Below are 14,685 nucleotides of genomic sequence, written 5' to 3'. Positions count from 1 at the left end.
GCATTAAGTACTGCAGTGCATCTCCTCCTCATGGACCAGATTTGCCAGTTCTTGCTGTAAGATGTTACCTCACTCTTCCACCAAGGCACCTGCAAGTTCCCAGACATTTGTAGGGGGAAAGGCCCAGCCCTCACCCTTCAATCCAACAGGTCCCAGACGTGCTCAATGGGATTGAGATCCGGGCTCTTCGCTGGCCATGGCAGAACACTGACATTCCTGTCTTGCAGGATATCACGCACAGAACGAGCAGTATGGCTGGTGGCATTGTCATGCTGGAGGGTCATGTCAGGATGAGCCTGCAGGAAGGGTACCACATGAGGGAGGAGGATGTCTTCCCTGTAACGCACAGCGTTGAGATTGCCTGCAATGACAACAAGCTCAGTCCGATGATGCTGTGACACACCGCCCCCAGACCATGACGGACCCTCCACCTCCAAATCGATCCCGCTCCATAGTACAGGCCTCGGTGTAACGCTCTTTTCTTCAACGATAAACGCGAATCCGATCATCACCCCTGGTGAGACAAAACCGCGATTCGTCAGTGAAGAGCATCTTTTGCCAGTCCTGTCTGGTCCAACGACGGTGGGTTTGTGCCCATAGCCGACGTTGTTGCCGGTGATGTCTGGTGAGGACCTGCCTTACAACAGGACTACAAGCCCTCAGTCCAGCCTCTCTCAGCCTATTGCGGACAGTCTGAGCACTGATGGAGGGATTGTGCATTCCTGGTGTAACTCGGACAGTTGTTGTTGCCATCCTGTACCTGTCCCGCTGGTGTGAAGTTCGGATGTACCGATCCTGTGCAGGTGTTGTTACACGTGGTCTGCCACTGTGAGGACGATCAGCTGTCCATCCTGTCTCCCTGTAGCGCTGTCTTAGGCGTCTCACAGTACGGACATTGCAATTTTTTGCCCTGGCCACATCTGCAGTCCTCATGCCTCCTTGCAGCATGCCTAAGGCACATTCACGCAGATGAGCAGGGACCGTGGGCATCTTTCATTTGGTGTTTTTCAGAGTCAGTAGAAAAGCCTCTTTAGGGTCCTAAGTTTTCATAACTGTGACCTTAATTGCCTACCGTCTGTAAGCTGTTAGTGTTAACGATGGTTCCACAGGTGCATGTTCATTAATTGTTTATGGTTCATTGAACAAGCATGGGAAACAGTGTTTAAACCCTTTACAATGAAGATCTGTGAAGTTATTTCGATTTTTACGAATTATCTTTGAAAGARAGGGTCCTGAAAAAGGGATGTTTATTTTTTTGCTGAGTTTATAATGAACTTACTCTGTGCAGCATATCCTCTCATTAATGCTGACAGAAAATGAATCCCTTAAATAAAACATTGGGATGCAGATATTTTTCTATTTAACCAGGCAAGTCAGTTAAGAACAAATTCTTATTTACAATGACGGCCTACCCGGCCAAAGCCGGACGACGCTGGGCCAATTGTGCGCCGCCCTATGGGGCTCCCAATCACAGCCAGATGTGATACAGTTTGGATTCGAACCAAGGACTATCTCTTGCACTGAGATGCTGCGCCACTCGGGAGRCCGAATGGCACTAACTATTTAGTGAACTACTTTTGACCAGTGCCCAGTAGTGCAGTAAATAGAGAATACGGTGCCATGTGGGAGACATCCAACGTTTCCCTGTCCCATTAGTCAGTGCATTGTGTAACAGATTGGTAACTGCAGAGGCTCCTCTCCTTCCTAGTCTGTGGTGTGTCTTACCTAGCATGGAGGCGCCCTCTGCCTGGAACTCAGGGAACTGTCCCTCTGAAGGGACACTGACTGTCCTACGCAGGCTCCTGCCCTTCGATGACTCTGTAGGACCATCAACCACCTCACCTGGCATCTGAGAATCACACAGAYGGGGAGACAGGAGGCACTGTTAGTAGGGTCCGTGCTATCCGGGATCCTTGGGACATCCCTACTCCATTGAAGTGGAAATTTAAAATAGCTAAGGTAAGGGTTAGGGTTATGGGTAGGGGCATTCCAATGATTCCGAATAGCACTGACCCTATTAATAGGGCATCATCAGCAAATAATGTTTTTCTGTAGTATGTATACTGAAACCGTAATAGTTTTCACAGTAGCTTAGGAACATTATCAGCCATTTAGGTCTGATCTTTAATTTATATWTTTTTCTGCACGCACAGAAGCCGGGTTTGATTTTTAGAGATGSAAGGTGGATGATGCACACCTTCCATTGTCCCTCAAAGTGTGTGCGTGCGTTGGGGTAGTATTAGGAGGAACTTCACTCACCTCTTCCTCCTTGTTGAGCAGGATGAGCTGGCTATCAGTCAGGATGCAGTACTTCCTCTCCCACATACTGGTCTCGGAGTAGGGTGACTGGCCGCAGGAAAAGCGGTGTGTGGGTGGTCCCTTCACATCTGCACAGAGGGGACAAGAGTGACACTTCAGAAGAACGAAGCAGGACAGAAGATCCCACGGTAAATTAGGAAAATGTGTTAAACAAGGAACAGTTTATATTGAACATTTCTCTTAACTCTTGAAACTTTATACACCACCTTTCGTATGCAATGATAGGAAGCCATAGGGAAGTGAACTGCTTTTTGCTTATGCCTCATTATGACTGATAAAAGTCAGCTGCCTAACCAAAAATAGATCCTCARGAGACACAGCTGTATTGTTGATCCCACTGACACAGAGAGGAATCAGCTTTAGGCAGGAAAATGAATTAACATCAACTCTGTTGAGCCCAGAGAAAATAAGGTAAAGTCAACACAGCTCGTCTGTAGAGGGCAGAGTTGTCCTCTGCTAAGCACCAAACAATGGATTTTCACTCCACTGCATGTTATTGAAAATATCTTCAATTACATCAGATATAGTTTGTACATATTGAATTAGAATAAAAGGGGGAGAAAATATGATTAAAAACAACTACATTATCCACTGACATGCAAAACTGGGGAAGGTGAATCCCTTACCTTGTCATAAAACATAGCCTACTGTAACTAATCACATAACAAATATTGCTTTTAAAAAACAAACAAACATCAGTGATGTATGTGGCATTGAATTCCCTTGCCCAATAAATAATAATCATACTTGAAACCAAGCTTGATAGCCTACCTAATCTTGCAAAATAATTATATAAAATTATGTGACATTACAAAGTGCACTGCCTTGTGTCCATTAAATTGCCTCACTGCTCCTCCAGGATGTCTGGTGCAGGATGTGACCTTTTCCTACTGGTGAGATGCTTCCGTCCCAAATGGCACACTATTCCCTATATAGTGCACTACTTTTAACTAGGGCCCATGGTGAACTATATAGGGAATAGGGTGCCAWTGCGGGGTGGGGGGGTGCATTGGTACAGAGTAGTTAGGAAGAAAGCAGATCGGATAGGTGATTAAAAATGGATGTCTGGGTGGTGCATTGGTACAGAGTAGTTTAGGAAAAGAAAGCAGATCGGATAGGTGATTAAAAATGGATGTCTGGGGGTGCATTGGTACAGATAGTTAGGAAGAAAGCAGATCGGATAGGTGATTAAAAATGGATGTCTGGGTGGTGCATTGTACAGAGTAGTTTAGGAAGAAAGCAGATCGGATAGGTGATTAAAAATGGATGTCTGGGTGGTGCATTGGTACAGAGTAGTTAGGAAGAAAGCAGATTGCATAGGTCATGCCCACATGTCACTGAGCATTAGTGGAAAGTGCTATAGGTGCCCTTCAGGCTCAATCAATCTCCATGGACTAACAAGGTTGAGTCCAAAGGAGGCACTATTCCCAGAGGTTTATTTACTATGCCGAAAGCAAGTCAGTCAATGATCGGGGTCCCAAATGGCACCCTATGCTGTTTCACAATCAATGTATTCATTGTTTATGTACAACATATGGGTAGCTGAGCTCCAGTAAGAAACTGTGTGCCAGTTGGCTAATTGACTGGGGTGGAGTGAGTSAACAGCTCAGCTCCTTCTGAATCCCTCCAATTTCCCATACAAAGATTACAGACGACGGGAACAAAATAATCCGGTGCAATTTATTACTCATCATTTCCGACACTGAAATACAGGGACTTAAAGTTCTTTTGAAAAAGAGAATCAACTAAGCTTGAGTGTCATCACTGGAACGTCTATCATTAATCTTCAATGCTGAGAAGAATATAACGTTTTCCCATCCTATGATAGCACTGTACTGTGGAATGTAGACTACACAGAGATGTAGGTGCAGAGTTAACAGATATATTTCTGGATGCATGTGAAAAAATAAACCACAAAYCTTCACTGCCTAAACACCCAAGAGAACGGAAACTTCTCACACCTGCTACTGTTCAAATGTAGCTAGCTACCATGTGAAATTGCCACATTTCTCAGGGGAATTCAAGGCCACAAAATGGACTCTCCGAAGTAGGTGTAAAAATCGAATTGGAGTTTGTCTGTGTTTCTGAGAAATCTCAACTACCACGTCCACAGAAACCCATACACTTATCACTAACTAATTACCAACAGTGTCTATTGAAGAGGAACAGGAACGATGTGTATACCTCCAACTGAACAGATTACTTCAAATCTGTGCAAAAAAACAAACAAAGGAAGATGAGATCATTTAGGCTAGTCAGAAGGCTGCTTATACAAGTACATCTGGTCTCAGGGAGGGTACGCCACTGGCTATTCCCCTTACATAACTCTTCCATGCTCAGCTGCAGAAGCTTGTTTGTCTGGTTGGTTTAAGAACATTTGCTATCTAACCGTCATCATCCCATTCTCAGGGCTGAGGTCTTTGAAAAGAGGCAGGGCAGGTCCTTCAGAGACAACTCAAACAGGTCTAATTTGATGAGCTTTCATTTGCACTCATATAGCTGTAGAATACCCAAGAAATATGCATGAATTAAGCAATGTCAATGTGAACAACACCAGTCAAACTGTAGGCTAGCAAAAAAAGATTTCAATTAAATGAAAAGGACCGCTTTCACAGACAAATACAGATTAGGCACTAAACCTAGTTCTGGACTAAAAAGCAAATTCAATGAAGAATCTCCACAGCATGCTTTTTAGTCCAGGACTAGTCTAATCTGTGTGCAGGAACAAGGCAAGAAGGCTTAAAAGCATTTTGGGTTTTATGAGGTGATTTGGACCTTGCACTTTTGTCGGGTGCAACAAAGCAGTTTATTCAATGACAGGACAGGAAACACTATGTCCCCCTCACTTAACATTCCCCCTGGAACAAACAGACAGAGGGCTTAAGGTCCTATATCTGTCTCGGGCACTTTGACAGCTACAGTTGTTAGAGCACTGAAAAGCATTAAAGGTCAAAGCCCCTGAATTGTGTGTGTTGTGTTGTGTGTGTCGTGTGTGTGTGGTGTGTGTGTGGTGTGGGGGGGGGGTGGACAACCCGCCACGTAGGGGGCTCCAAGCTTGAGGCGCCTCGGATGGCCAAATAATATAGCCATGGTAGCATGCTCAGTCTGTGTTCTGAATCACAATTTGGCATGATGCAGCACTCTGCTACACCAAAGCTGAGATTGCTGGCTTGGGCTGTGAGAGAGTCAGGAGAAAAAAGACAGGGGATAATGAATCAGAACAGCTCCACGCTCACAGGGAGGGAATCTTTAGGTTATTGCAGTAATGAGGCTGTCCCTGTGGTGGGTTGTCCTGGAGTTGAGCCCCCACACGGTCATATGCTGTTTTTGTGGCAATATGGGTCAAAAACAATTAGCAGTGGAGTCTTGCCAAGCTGGAAGCTAAAGAACTTTGCCAGTTTGTGACCCGGCAGGGGTAAGCAAAGCACACAAATAGCAGCTCCAGTGAGAGAAACGAAGTTGCCCGTCGTGTTCTACTATACAGGTGTAAAGACAGAAAGAGAATGAAATATGTTGACTGGAACTAAGGAACTGGCTTCTGGCATCTATGAATACTCTGGTCAGGCATCAGCCAGGCAGATATGTCCAGCAGCAGGCCCTGACAGGCCCGTTCCACATGCCCGGGAAAAAATTATCCAACCCTCCAGAAGCCTGTCTGGATGTCTGGGAGCCAGGGTGAGGTTCTGCCACCTGTCCTGGATGGGGTTCAGGGGCATGCTTTGGTTGCTAATCACTGCCAATAAGAATAGGTTCCAAAGCATGCCCCTGAAACCCATCCAGGACAGGTGGCAGAACCTCACCCTGGCTCCCAGACATTCCAGACAGGCTTCTGGAGGGTTGGATTTTTTTCCCTGGCCATGGTGGAACGGGCCTGGTCAGGGCCTGCTGCTGGACATACTGCCTGTTGATGCCTGACCAGAGTATTCATAGATGCCAGAAGTGCCAGTTGCCTTAGTTCCAGTCACATATTTCATTCTCTTTCTGTCTTTCACACCTGTATGGTAGACACACGGGCACTTCGTTTCTCTCACTGTAGCTGCTATTTTGTGTGCTTTGCTGACCCCTGCCGGGTCACAAACTGGCAAAGTTCTTTAGCTTCCAGCTGGCAAGACTTCACTGCTAATTGTTTTTAGACCCATATGCCACAAAAAAGCATATGACCGTGTGGGGGCTCAACTCCAGGACCAACCACACAGTGACAGCCTCATTACTCAATAACCTAAAGGATTCCCTCCCTGTGAGCTGTGGAGCTGTTCTGATTCATTATCCCATGTCTTTTTTCTCCTGACTCTCTCACAGCCCAAGCAGCAATCTCAGCTTTGTGTGGTAGCAGAGTGCTGCATCATGCCAAATGTGATTCACACAGACTGAGGCATGCTCACCATGGCTCATATTATTTGGCACCGAGCGCCTCAAGCTTTGGAGCCCCCTACTGTGGCTGTTGTGTCCACCCCCCCCCCACACACACACACCACACACACACACACACACACACACACACACAATCAGGGGCTTTGACCTTTAATGCTTTTCAGTGCTCTAACAACTGTAGCTGTCAAAGTGCCCGAGACAGATATAGGACCTTAAGCCTCTGTCTGTTTGTTCCAGGGGGAATGTTAAGTGAGGGGGACATAGTGTTTCCTGTCCTGTCATTGAATAACTGCTTTGTTGCACCCGACAAAAGTGCAAGGTCCAAATCACCTCATAAAACCAAAATGCTTTTAAGCCTTCTTGCCTTGTTCCTGCACACAGATTAGACTAGTCCTGGACTAAAAAAGCATGCTGTGGAGATTCTTCATTGATTTGCTTTTTAGTCCAGAACTAGGTTTAGTGCCTAATCTGTATTTGTCTGGGTGAAAGCGGTCCCTTTTCATTTAATTGAAATCTTTTTTTGCTAGCCTACAGTTTGACTGGTGTTGTTCACATTGACATTGCTTAATTCATGCATATTTCTTGGTATTCTACAGCTATATGAGTGCAAATGAAGCTCATCAAATTAGACCTGTTTGAGTTGTCTCTGAAGGACCTGCCCTGCCTCTTTTCAAAGACCTCAGCCCTGAGAATGGGATGATGACGGTTAGATAGCAAATGTTCTTAAAACCAACCAGACAAACAAGCTTCTGCAGCTGAGCATGGAAGAGTTATGTAAGGGGAATAGCCAGTGGCGTACCCTCCCTGAGACCAGATGTACTTGTATAAGCAGCCTTCTGACTAGCCTAAATGATCTCATCTTCCTTTGTTTGTTTTTTTTGCACAGATTTGAAGTAATCTGTTCAGTTGGAGGTATACACATCGTTCCTGTTCCTCTTCAATAGACACTGTTTGGTAATTAGTTAGTGATAAGTGTATGGGTTTCTGTGGACGTGGTAGTTGAGATTTCTCAGAAACACAGACAAACTCCAATTCGATTTTTACACCTACTTCGGAGAGTCCATTTTGTGGCCTTGAATTCCCCTGAGAAATGTGGCAATTTCACATGGTAGCTAGCTACATTTGAACAGTAGCAGGTGTGAGAAGTTTCCGTTCTCTTGGTGTTTGGCAGTGAAGCTTTGTGGTTTATTTTTCACATGCATCCAGAAATATATCTGTTAACTCTGCACCTACATCTCTGTGTAGTCTACATTCCACAGTACAGTGCTATCATAGGATGGGAAAACGTTATATTCTTCTCAGCATTGAAATTAATGATAGACGTTCCAGTGATGACACTCAAGCTTAGTTGATTCTCTTTTTCAAAAGAACTTTAAGTCCCTGTATTTCAGTGTCGGAAATGATGAGTAATAAATTGCACCGGATTATTTTGTTCCCGTCGTCTGTAATCTTTGTATGGGAATTGGAGGGATTCAGAAGGAGCTGAGCTGTTGACTCACTCCACCCCAGTCAATTAGCCAACTGGCACACGTTTCTTACTGGAGCTCAGCTACCATATGTTGTACATAAACAATGAATACATTGATTGTGAAACAGCATAGGGTGCCATTTGGGACCCCGATCATTGACTGACTTGCTTTCGGCATAGTAAATAAACCTCTGGGATAGTGCCTCCTTTGGACTCAACCTTGTTAGTCCATGGAGATTGATTGAGCCTGAAGGGCACCTATAGCACTTTCCACTAATGCTCAGTGACATGTGGGCATGACCTATGCAATCTGCTTTCTTCCTAACTACTCTGTACCAATGCACCACCAGACATCCATTTTTAATCACCTATCCGATCTGCTTTCTTCTAACTACTCTGTACCAAGCACCACCCAGACATCCATTTTTAATCACCTATCCGATCTGCTTTCTTCCTAACTAGTCTGTACCAATGCACACCCCAGACATCCATTTTTTAATCACCTACCGTCTGCTTTCTTCCTAACTACTCTGTACCATGCACCACCCAGACATCCATTTTAATCACCTATCCGATCTGCTTTCTTCCTAACTACTCTGTACCAATGCACCCCCACCCCGCAATGGCACCCTATTCCCTATATAGTTCACCATGGCCCCTAGTTAAAAGTAGTGCACTATATAGGGAATAGTGTGCCATTTGGGACGGAAGCATCTCACCAGTAGGAAAGGTCACATCCTGCACCAGACATCCTGGAGGAGCAGTGAGGCAATTTAATGGACACAAGGACGTGCACTTTGTAATGTCACATAATTTTTATATAATTATTTTGCAAGATTAGGTAGGCTATCAAGCTTGGTTTCAAGTATGATTATTATTTTATGGGCAAGGGAATTCAATGCCACATACATCACTGATGTTTGTTTGTTTTTTAAAAAGCAATATTTGTTATGTGATTAGTTACAGTAGGCTATGTTTTATGACAAGGTAAGGGATTCACCCTTCCCCAGTTTTGCATGTCAGTGGATAATGTAGTTGTTTTTAATCATATTTTCTCCCCTTTAATTCTAATTCAATATGTACAAACTATATCTGATGTAATTGAAGATATTTTCAATAACATGCAGTGGAGTGAAAATCCATTGTTTGGTGCTTAGCAGAGGACAACTCTGCCCTCTACAGACGAGCTGTGTTGACTTTACCTTATTTTCTCTGGGCTCAACAGAGTTGATGTTAATTCATTTTCCTGCCAAGCTGATTCCTCTCTGTGTCAGTGGGTCAACAATACAGCTGTGTCTCGTGAGGATCTATTTTTGGTTAGGCAGCTGACTTTTATCAGTCATAATGAGGCATAAGCAAAAAGCAGTTCACTTCCCTATGCTTCCTATCATTGCATACGAAAGGTGGTGTATAAAGTTTCAAGAGTTAAGAGAAATGTTCAATATAAACTGTTCCTTGTTTAACACATTTTCCTAATTTACCGTGGGATCTTCTGTCCTGCTTCGTTCTTCTGAAGTGTCACTCTTGTCCCCTCTGTGCAGATGTGAAGGGACCACCCACACACCGCTTTTCCTGCGGCCAGTCACCCTACTCCGAGACCAGTATTGGGAGAGGAAGTACTGCATCCTGACTGATAGCCAGCTCATCCTGCTCAACAAGGAGGAAGAGGTGAGTGAAGTTCCTCTAATACCTACCCCAACGCACGCACACACTTTGAGGGACAATGGAAGGTGTGCATCATCCACCTTCCATCTCTAAAAATCAAACCCGGCTTCTGTGCGTGCAGAAAAAAATATAAATTAAAGATCAGACCTAAATGGCTGATAATGTTCCTAAGCTACTGTGAAAACTATTACGGTTTCAGTATACATACTACAGAAAAAATTATTTTGCTGATGATGCCCTATTAATAGGGTCAGTGCTATTCGGAATCATTGGAATGCCCCTACCCATAACCCTAACCCTTACCTTAGCTATTTTAATTTCCACTTCAATGGAGTAGGGATGTCCAAGGATCCCGGATAGCACGGACCCTACTAACAGTGCCTCCTGTCTCCCCTCTGTGTGATTCTCAGATGCCAGGTGAGGTGTTGATGGTCCTACAGAGTCATCGAAGGGCAGGAGCCTGCGTAGGACAGTCAGTGTCCCTTCAGAGGGACAGTTCCCTGAGTTCCAGGCAGAGGGCGCCTCCATGCTAGGTAAGACACACCACAGACTAGGAAGGAGAGGAGCCTCTGCATTACCAATCGTGTTACACAATGCACTGACTAATGGGACAGGGAAACGTTGGATGTCTCCCACATGGCACCGTATTCTCTATTTACTGCACTACTGGGCACTGGTCAAAAGTAGTTCACTAAATAGTTAGTGCCATTCGGCTCCCGAGTGGCGCAGCATCTCAGTGCAAGAGATAGTCCTTGGTTCGAATCCAAACTGTATCACTATCTGGCTGTGATTGTGCGCCGCCTATGGGGCTCCCAATTGGCCCAGCGTCGTCCGGCTTTGGCCGGGTAGGCCGTCATTGTAAATAAGAATTTGTTCTTAACTGACTTGCCTGGTTAAATAGAAAAATATCTGCATCCCAATGTTTTATTTAAGGGATTCATTTTCTGTCAGCATTAATGAGAGGATATCTGCACAGAGTAAGTTCATTATAAACTCAGCAAAAAAATAAACATCCCTTTTTCAGGACCCTGTCTTTCAAGATAATTCGTAAAAATCGAAATAACTTCACAGATCTTCATTGTAAAGGGTTTAAACACTGTTTCCCATGCTTGTTCAATGAACATAAACAATTAATGAACATGCACCTGTGGAACCATCGTTAACACTAACAGCTTACAGACGGTAGGCAATTAAGGTCAAAGTTATGAAACTTAGGACCTAAAGAGGCTTTCTACTGACTCTGAAAAACACCAAATGAAAGATGCCCACGGTCCCTGCTCTATCTGCGTGAATGTGCCTTAGGCATGCTGCAAGGAGGCATGAGGACTGCAGATGTGGCCAGGGCAAAAAATTGCAAAGTCCGTACTGTGAGACGCAAAGACAGCGCTACAGGGAGACAGGATGGACAGCTGATCGTCCTCACAGTGCAGACCACGTGTAACAACACCTGCACAGGATCGGTACATCCGAACTTCACACCAGCGGACAGGTACAGGATGGCAACAACAACTGTCCGAGTTACACCAGGAATGCACAATCCCTCCACAGTGCTCAGACTGTCCGCAATAGGCTGAGAGAGGCTGGACTGAGGCTTGTAGTCCTGTTGTAAGGCAGGTCCTCACCAGACATCACCGGCAACAACGTCGGCTATGGGCACAAACCCACCGTCGTTGGACCGACAGGACTGGCAAAGATGCTCTTCACTGACGAATCGCGGTTTTGTCTCACCAGGGGTGATGATCGGATTCGCGTTTATCGTTGAAAAAAGAGCGTTACACCGAGGCCTGTACTATGGAGCGGGATCGATTTGGAGGTGGAGGTCCGTCATGGTCTGGGGGCGGTGTGTCACAGCATCATCGGACTGAGCTTGTTGTCATTCAGGCAATCTCAACGCTGTGCGTTACAGGGAAGACATCCTCCTCCCTCATGTGGTACCCTTTCCTGCAGGCTCATCCTGACATGACCCTCCAGCATGACAATGCACCAGCCATACTGCGCGTGATATCCTGCAAGACAGGAATGTCAGTGTTCTGCCATGGCCAGCGAAGAGCCCGGATCTCAATCCCATTGAGCACGTCTGGGACCTGTTGGATTGAAGGGTGAGGGTGGGCCTTTTCCCTACAAATGTCTGGGAACTTGCAGGTGCCTTGTGGAAGAGTGAGGTAACATCTTACAGCAAGAACTGGCAAATCTGGTCCATGAGGAGGAGATGCACTGCGTACTTAATGCAGCTGTTGGCCACACCAGATACTGACTGTTATTTTTGATTTTGACCCCCCTTTGTTCAGGGACACATTATTCAATTTCTGTTAGTCACATGTCTGTGGAACTGTTCAGTTTATTCTCAGTTGTTGAATCTTATGTTCATACAATATTTCCACATGTTCAGTTTGCTGAAAGTAAACGCAGTTGACAGTGAGAGTACGTTTCTTTTTGTGCTGAGTTTAGATGAACCTTCCACTTGATATAAATAAATGTTATTTTTTTATTTTACCTTTTATTAAACTAGGCAAGTCAATTAGACCAAATTCTTATTTTCAATGAAGGCCTAGGAACAGTGGGTTAACTGCCTTGTTCAGGGCAGAACGACAGCTTTTTACCTTGTCAGCTCGGGGATTCGATCTTGCAACCTTTCGGTTTACTAGTCCAACGCTCTAACCACTAGGCTACCTGCCGCCCCACTGCATACATAGATGATATGTATGCAGTTAGCAGTATTCTCTTGTGTTTGAGGACTTTTTATAGGTTTTTAATGCATACAGACTCATCTGAACATCCTAACTGGTGCAACATATTACACTTGGCTCAGGACCATAGAGAAACGTTTTAATTTCCTGTAATGGGTGATGGTGATTTGATCTCCATCTACTTATCCCTCTGAGTTCGTAATACACACTCTGCGACAAGGAGTAGTCTGCAAGTATGGAGACCAATAGCACAGGCATCAGTGGATGGGTAGGATTAAAAAGAACTGCTAGCAGCGTCCGTTACATAACCACGGCAGAGCTTTTAAGAAATATGACATAGCTGCAGTAGGGAGTGTTATTATCAACTGAAATAACTAATTCTCTGATGATGAGTCTGTGGACTGCTGCTGCCTCTTCCAGCCTGGTGTGTGAGAAACTGCTATAAGCTCCTCAAGGGAACAAAATGACAAGTTATTAGCATAGGGTAACCTTGCAGTATAACAGAATGGACTGACAACTATGTTAAATGTCTTGTATCGGTTTTCCTGATGGTTTCATTTCATTTAGGCCGGTTAGTGGAGATGCTCTACTGCTGGCGTCCGTAAGGACGGGAGATGTTCTGTGGTGTAGGTGTCTTAGAGAATGTATAGACGGAGACAAAGCACCCAGTGTCTAACTCTATCCATCCATCTGAACGGTCTGAGTACATGACTGACCCCAGTGCCTTGACGTGGGCTTTTCCTAGCCAGGGCATTCACTGAGGAGAATCTGCGGGGTTGCAGCTGCTGGCTGGAGGGGTGCGGGGCTGGGTTGGGCTGGGGGTCAGTGGGAATAGGGAAGGGGTCATTGGGCTGGTTGTATTGTGACAGCGCTGATGGGTAAGGGATGAGGACGGACATGGGTTGCTCCAAATGGCACACTATCCCCTATATAGTGCACTACTTTTGACCAGAGCCCTGTTCAAAAGGGTATTCAGTATATAAAGGAATGGTGCCATTTGAGACACGGGCCCTGTAACTGTGGGAGTTAGTCATTTCTCATGACCTCTATGTTCTCTGTCCTGCCTAAAAATGTGGGAGAGAGGGTTATTTTATATGTTAATCTATATCCTGCTTGACAAAAGTTGCTCAATGCTAGGTTCAGGCCAATGCTGGATCTATGGGCATTCAAACAATCATTTTGATTGACATGTAAAGCAAACAAAAAGAGAGGAGGAAATTGAGATTAATGGAAAGTCTCCTCCTTAGATATTGTCCATTATTTCACTTTGTTTACAAAGTATGGTGTTGAGAGAGATAAAACGTAATAGAGCTTTATATAATATAAAAGTATATGGAGACCCCTTCAAATTAGTGGATTCCACCTATAATTTTTTCCCATTGCTGACACGTGTATAAAATCGAGCACACAGCCATGCAATCGGCATAGAAAAACATTGGCTGTAAGAATGGCTGAAGAGCCGTGACTTTCAATGTGACACTGTCATAGGATACACCTTTCCAACAAGTCAGTCTGTCAAATTTCAGCCCTGTACAGATGTTTCAGTAAACTTAAGTGCTGTATTGTGAAGTGGAAATCTATAGGAGCAACAACGGCTCAGCGCGAAGTGGTAGGCACAAAAGGAGCACCGAGTGCTGAAGCACATAGCACGTAAAATTCACTGTCCTCAGTTTTGCAGACTCACTACCGATTTCAAACTGCCTCTGGAAGCAACTTCAGCCACAACAACTATTCCGTCGGAGCTTCCTGAAATGGGTTTCCATGGCCGAGCAGCCGCAACACAAGCCTAAGAATCACATGTGCAATGCCAAGCATCGGCTGGAGTGGTGTAATCCTCGCTGCCATTGGACTCTGAAGCAGTGGAAATGCATTCTCTGAGTGATGAATCACGCTTCACATCTGGCCTTCGATGGTTAATCTGGTTTTGGCGGATGCCAAGGAGAACGCTACTGCCGAATGCATAGTGCCAACTGTAAAGTTTGGTGGAGGAGTAATAATGGTCTGGGGCGGTTTTTTCATGGTTCGGGCTAGGCCCTTGAGTTTCAGTGAAGGGAAATCTTAACATACAACATACAATGACTCCAGACGATTCTGTGCTTCCAACTTTGTGCAGCAGTTTGGGTAAGGACCTTTCCTGTTTCAACATGAACAATGCCCCGTAAGCAAAGTCAAGGG

At 45.0% G+C, this 14,685-nt stretch overlaps 1 protein-coding gene across 4 annotated transcripts in view; it reads right to left on the bottom strand.

The window, feature by feature from the left end:
* The window catches only part of LOC111979131 (ras GTPase-activating protein nGAP), a 108,014-nt gene that overhangs the window by 46,476 nt on the left and 46,853 nt on the right, over positions 1-14,685 (bottom strand). For all 4 annotated transcript variants that reach the window (XM_024009449.2, XM_024009445.2, XM_024009448.2 and 1 more), the window contains exons 2-3: positions 2,260-2,387; positions 1,726-1,849 (exon numbers count right to left, since the gene is read on the bottom strand). In XM_024009449.2, coding sequence (XP_023865217.1) covers positions 1,726-1,849; positions 2,260-2,387 — 252 coding nt within the window. The remainder of the gene's footprint in view (positions 1-1,725; positions 1,850-2,259; positions 2,388-14,685) is intronic.

Source organism: Salvelinus sp. IW2-2015, linkage group LG19 (genome assembly GCF_002910315.2).
Source record: "Salvelinus sp. IW2-2015 linkage group LG19, ASM291031v2, whole genome shotgun sequence".
Classification (NCBI taxonomy): domain Eukaryota; kingdom Metazoa; phylum Chordata; class Actinopteri; order Salmoniformes; family Salmonidae; genus Salvelinus; species Salvelinus sp. IW2-2015.
The sequence above is the reverse complement of the archived record's forward strand: the minus strand, read 5'-3'. Positions and strand labels throughout refer to the sequence as shown.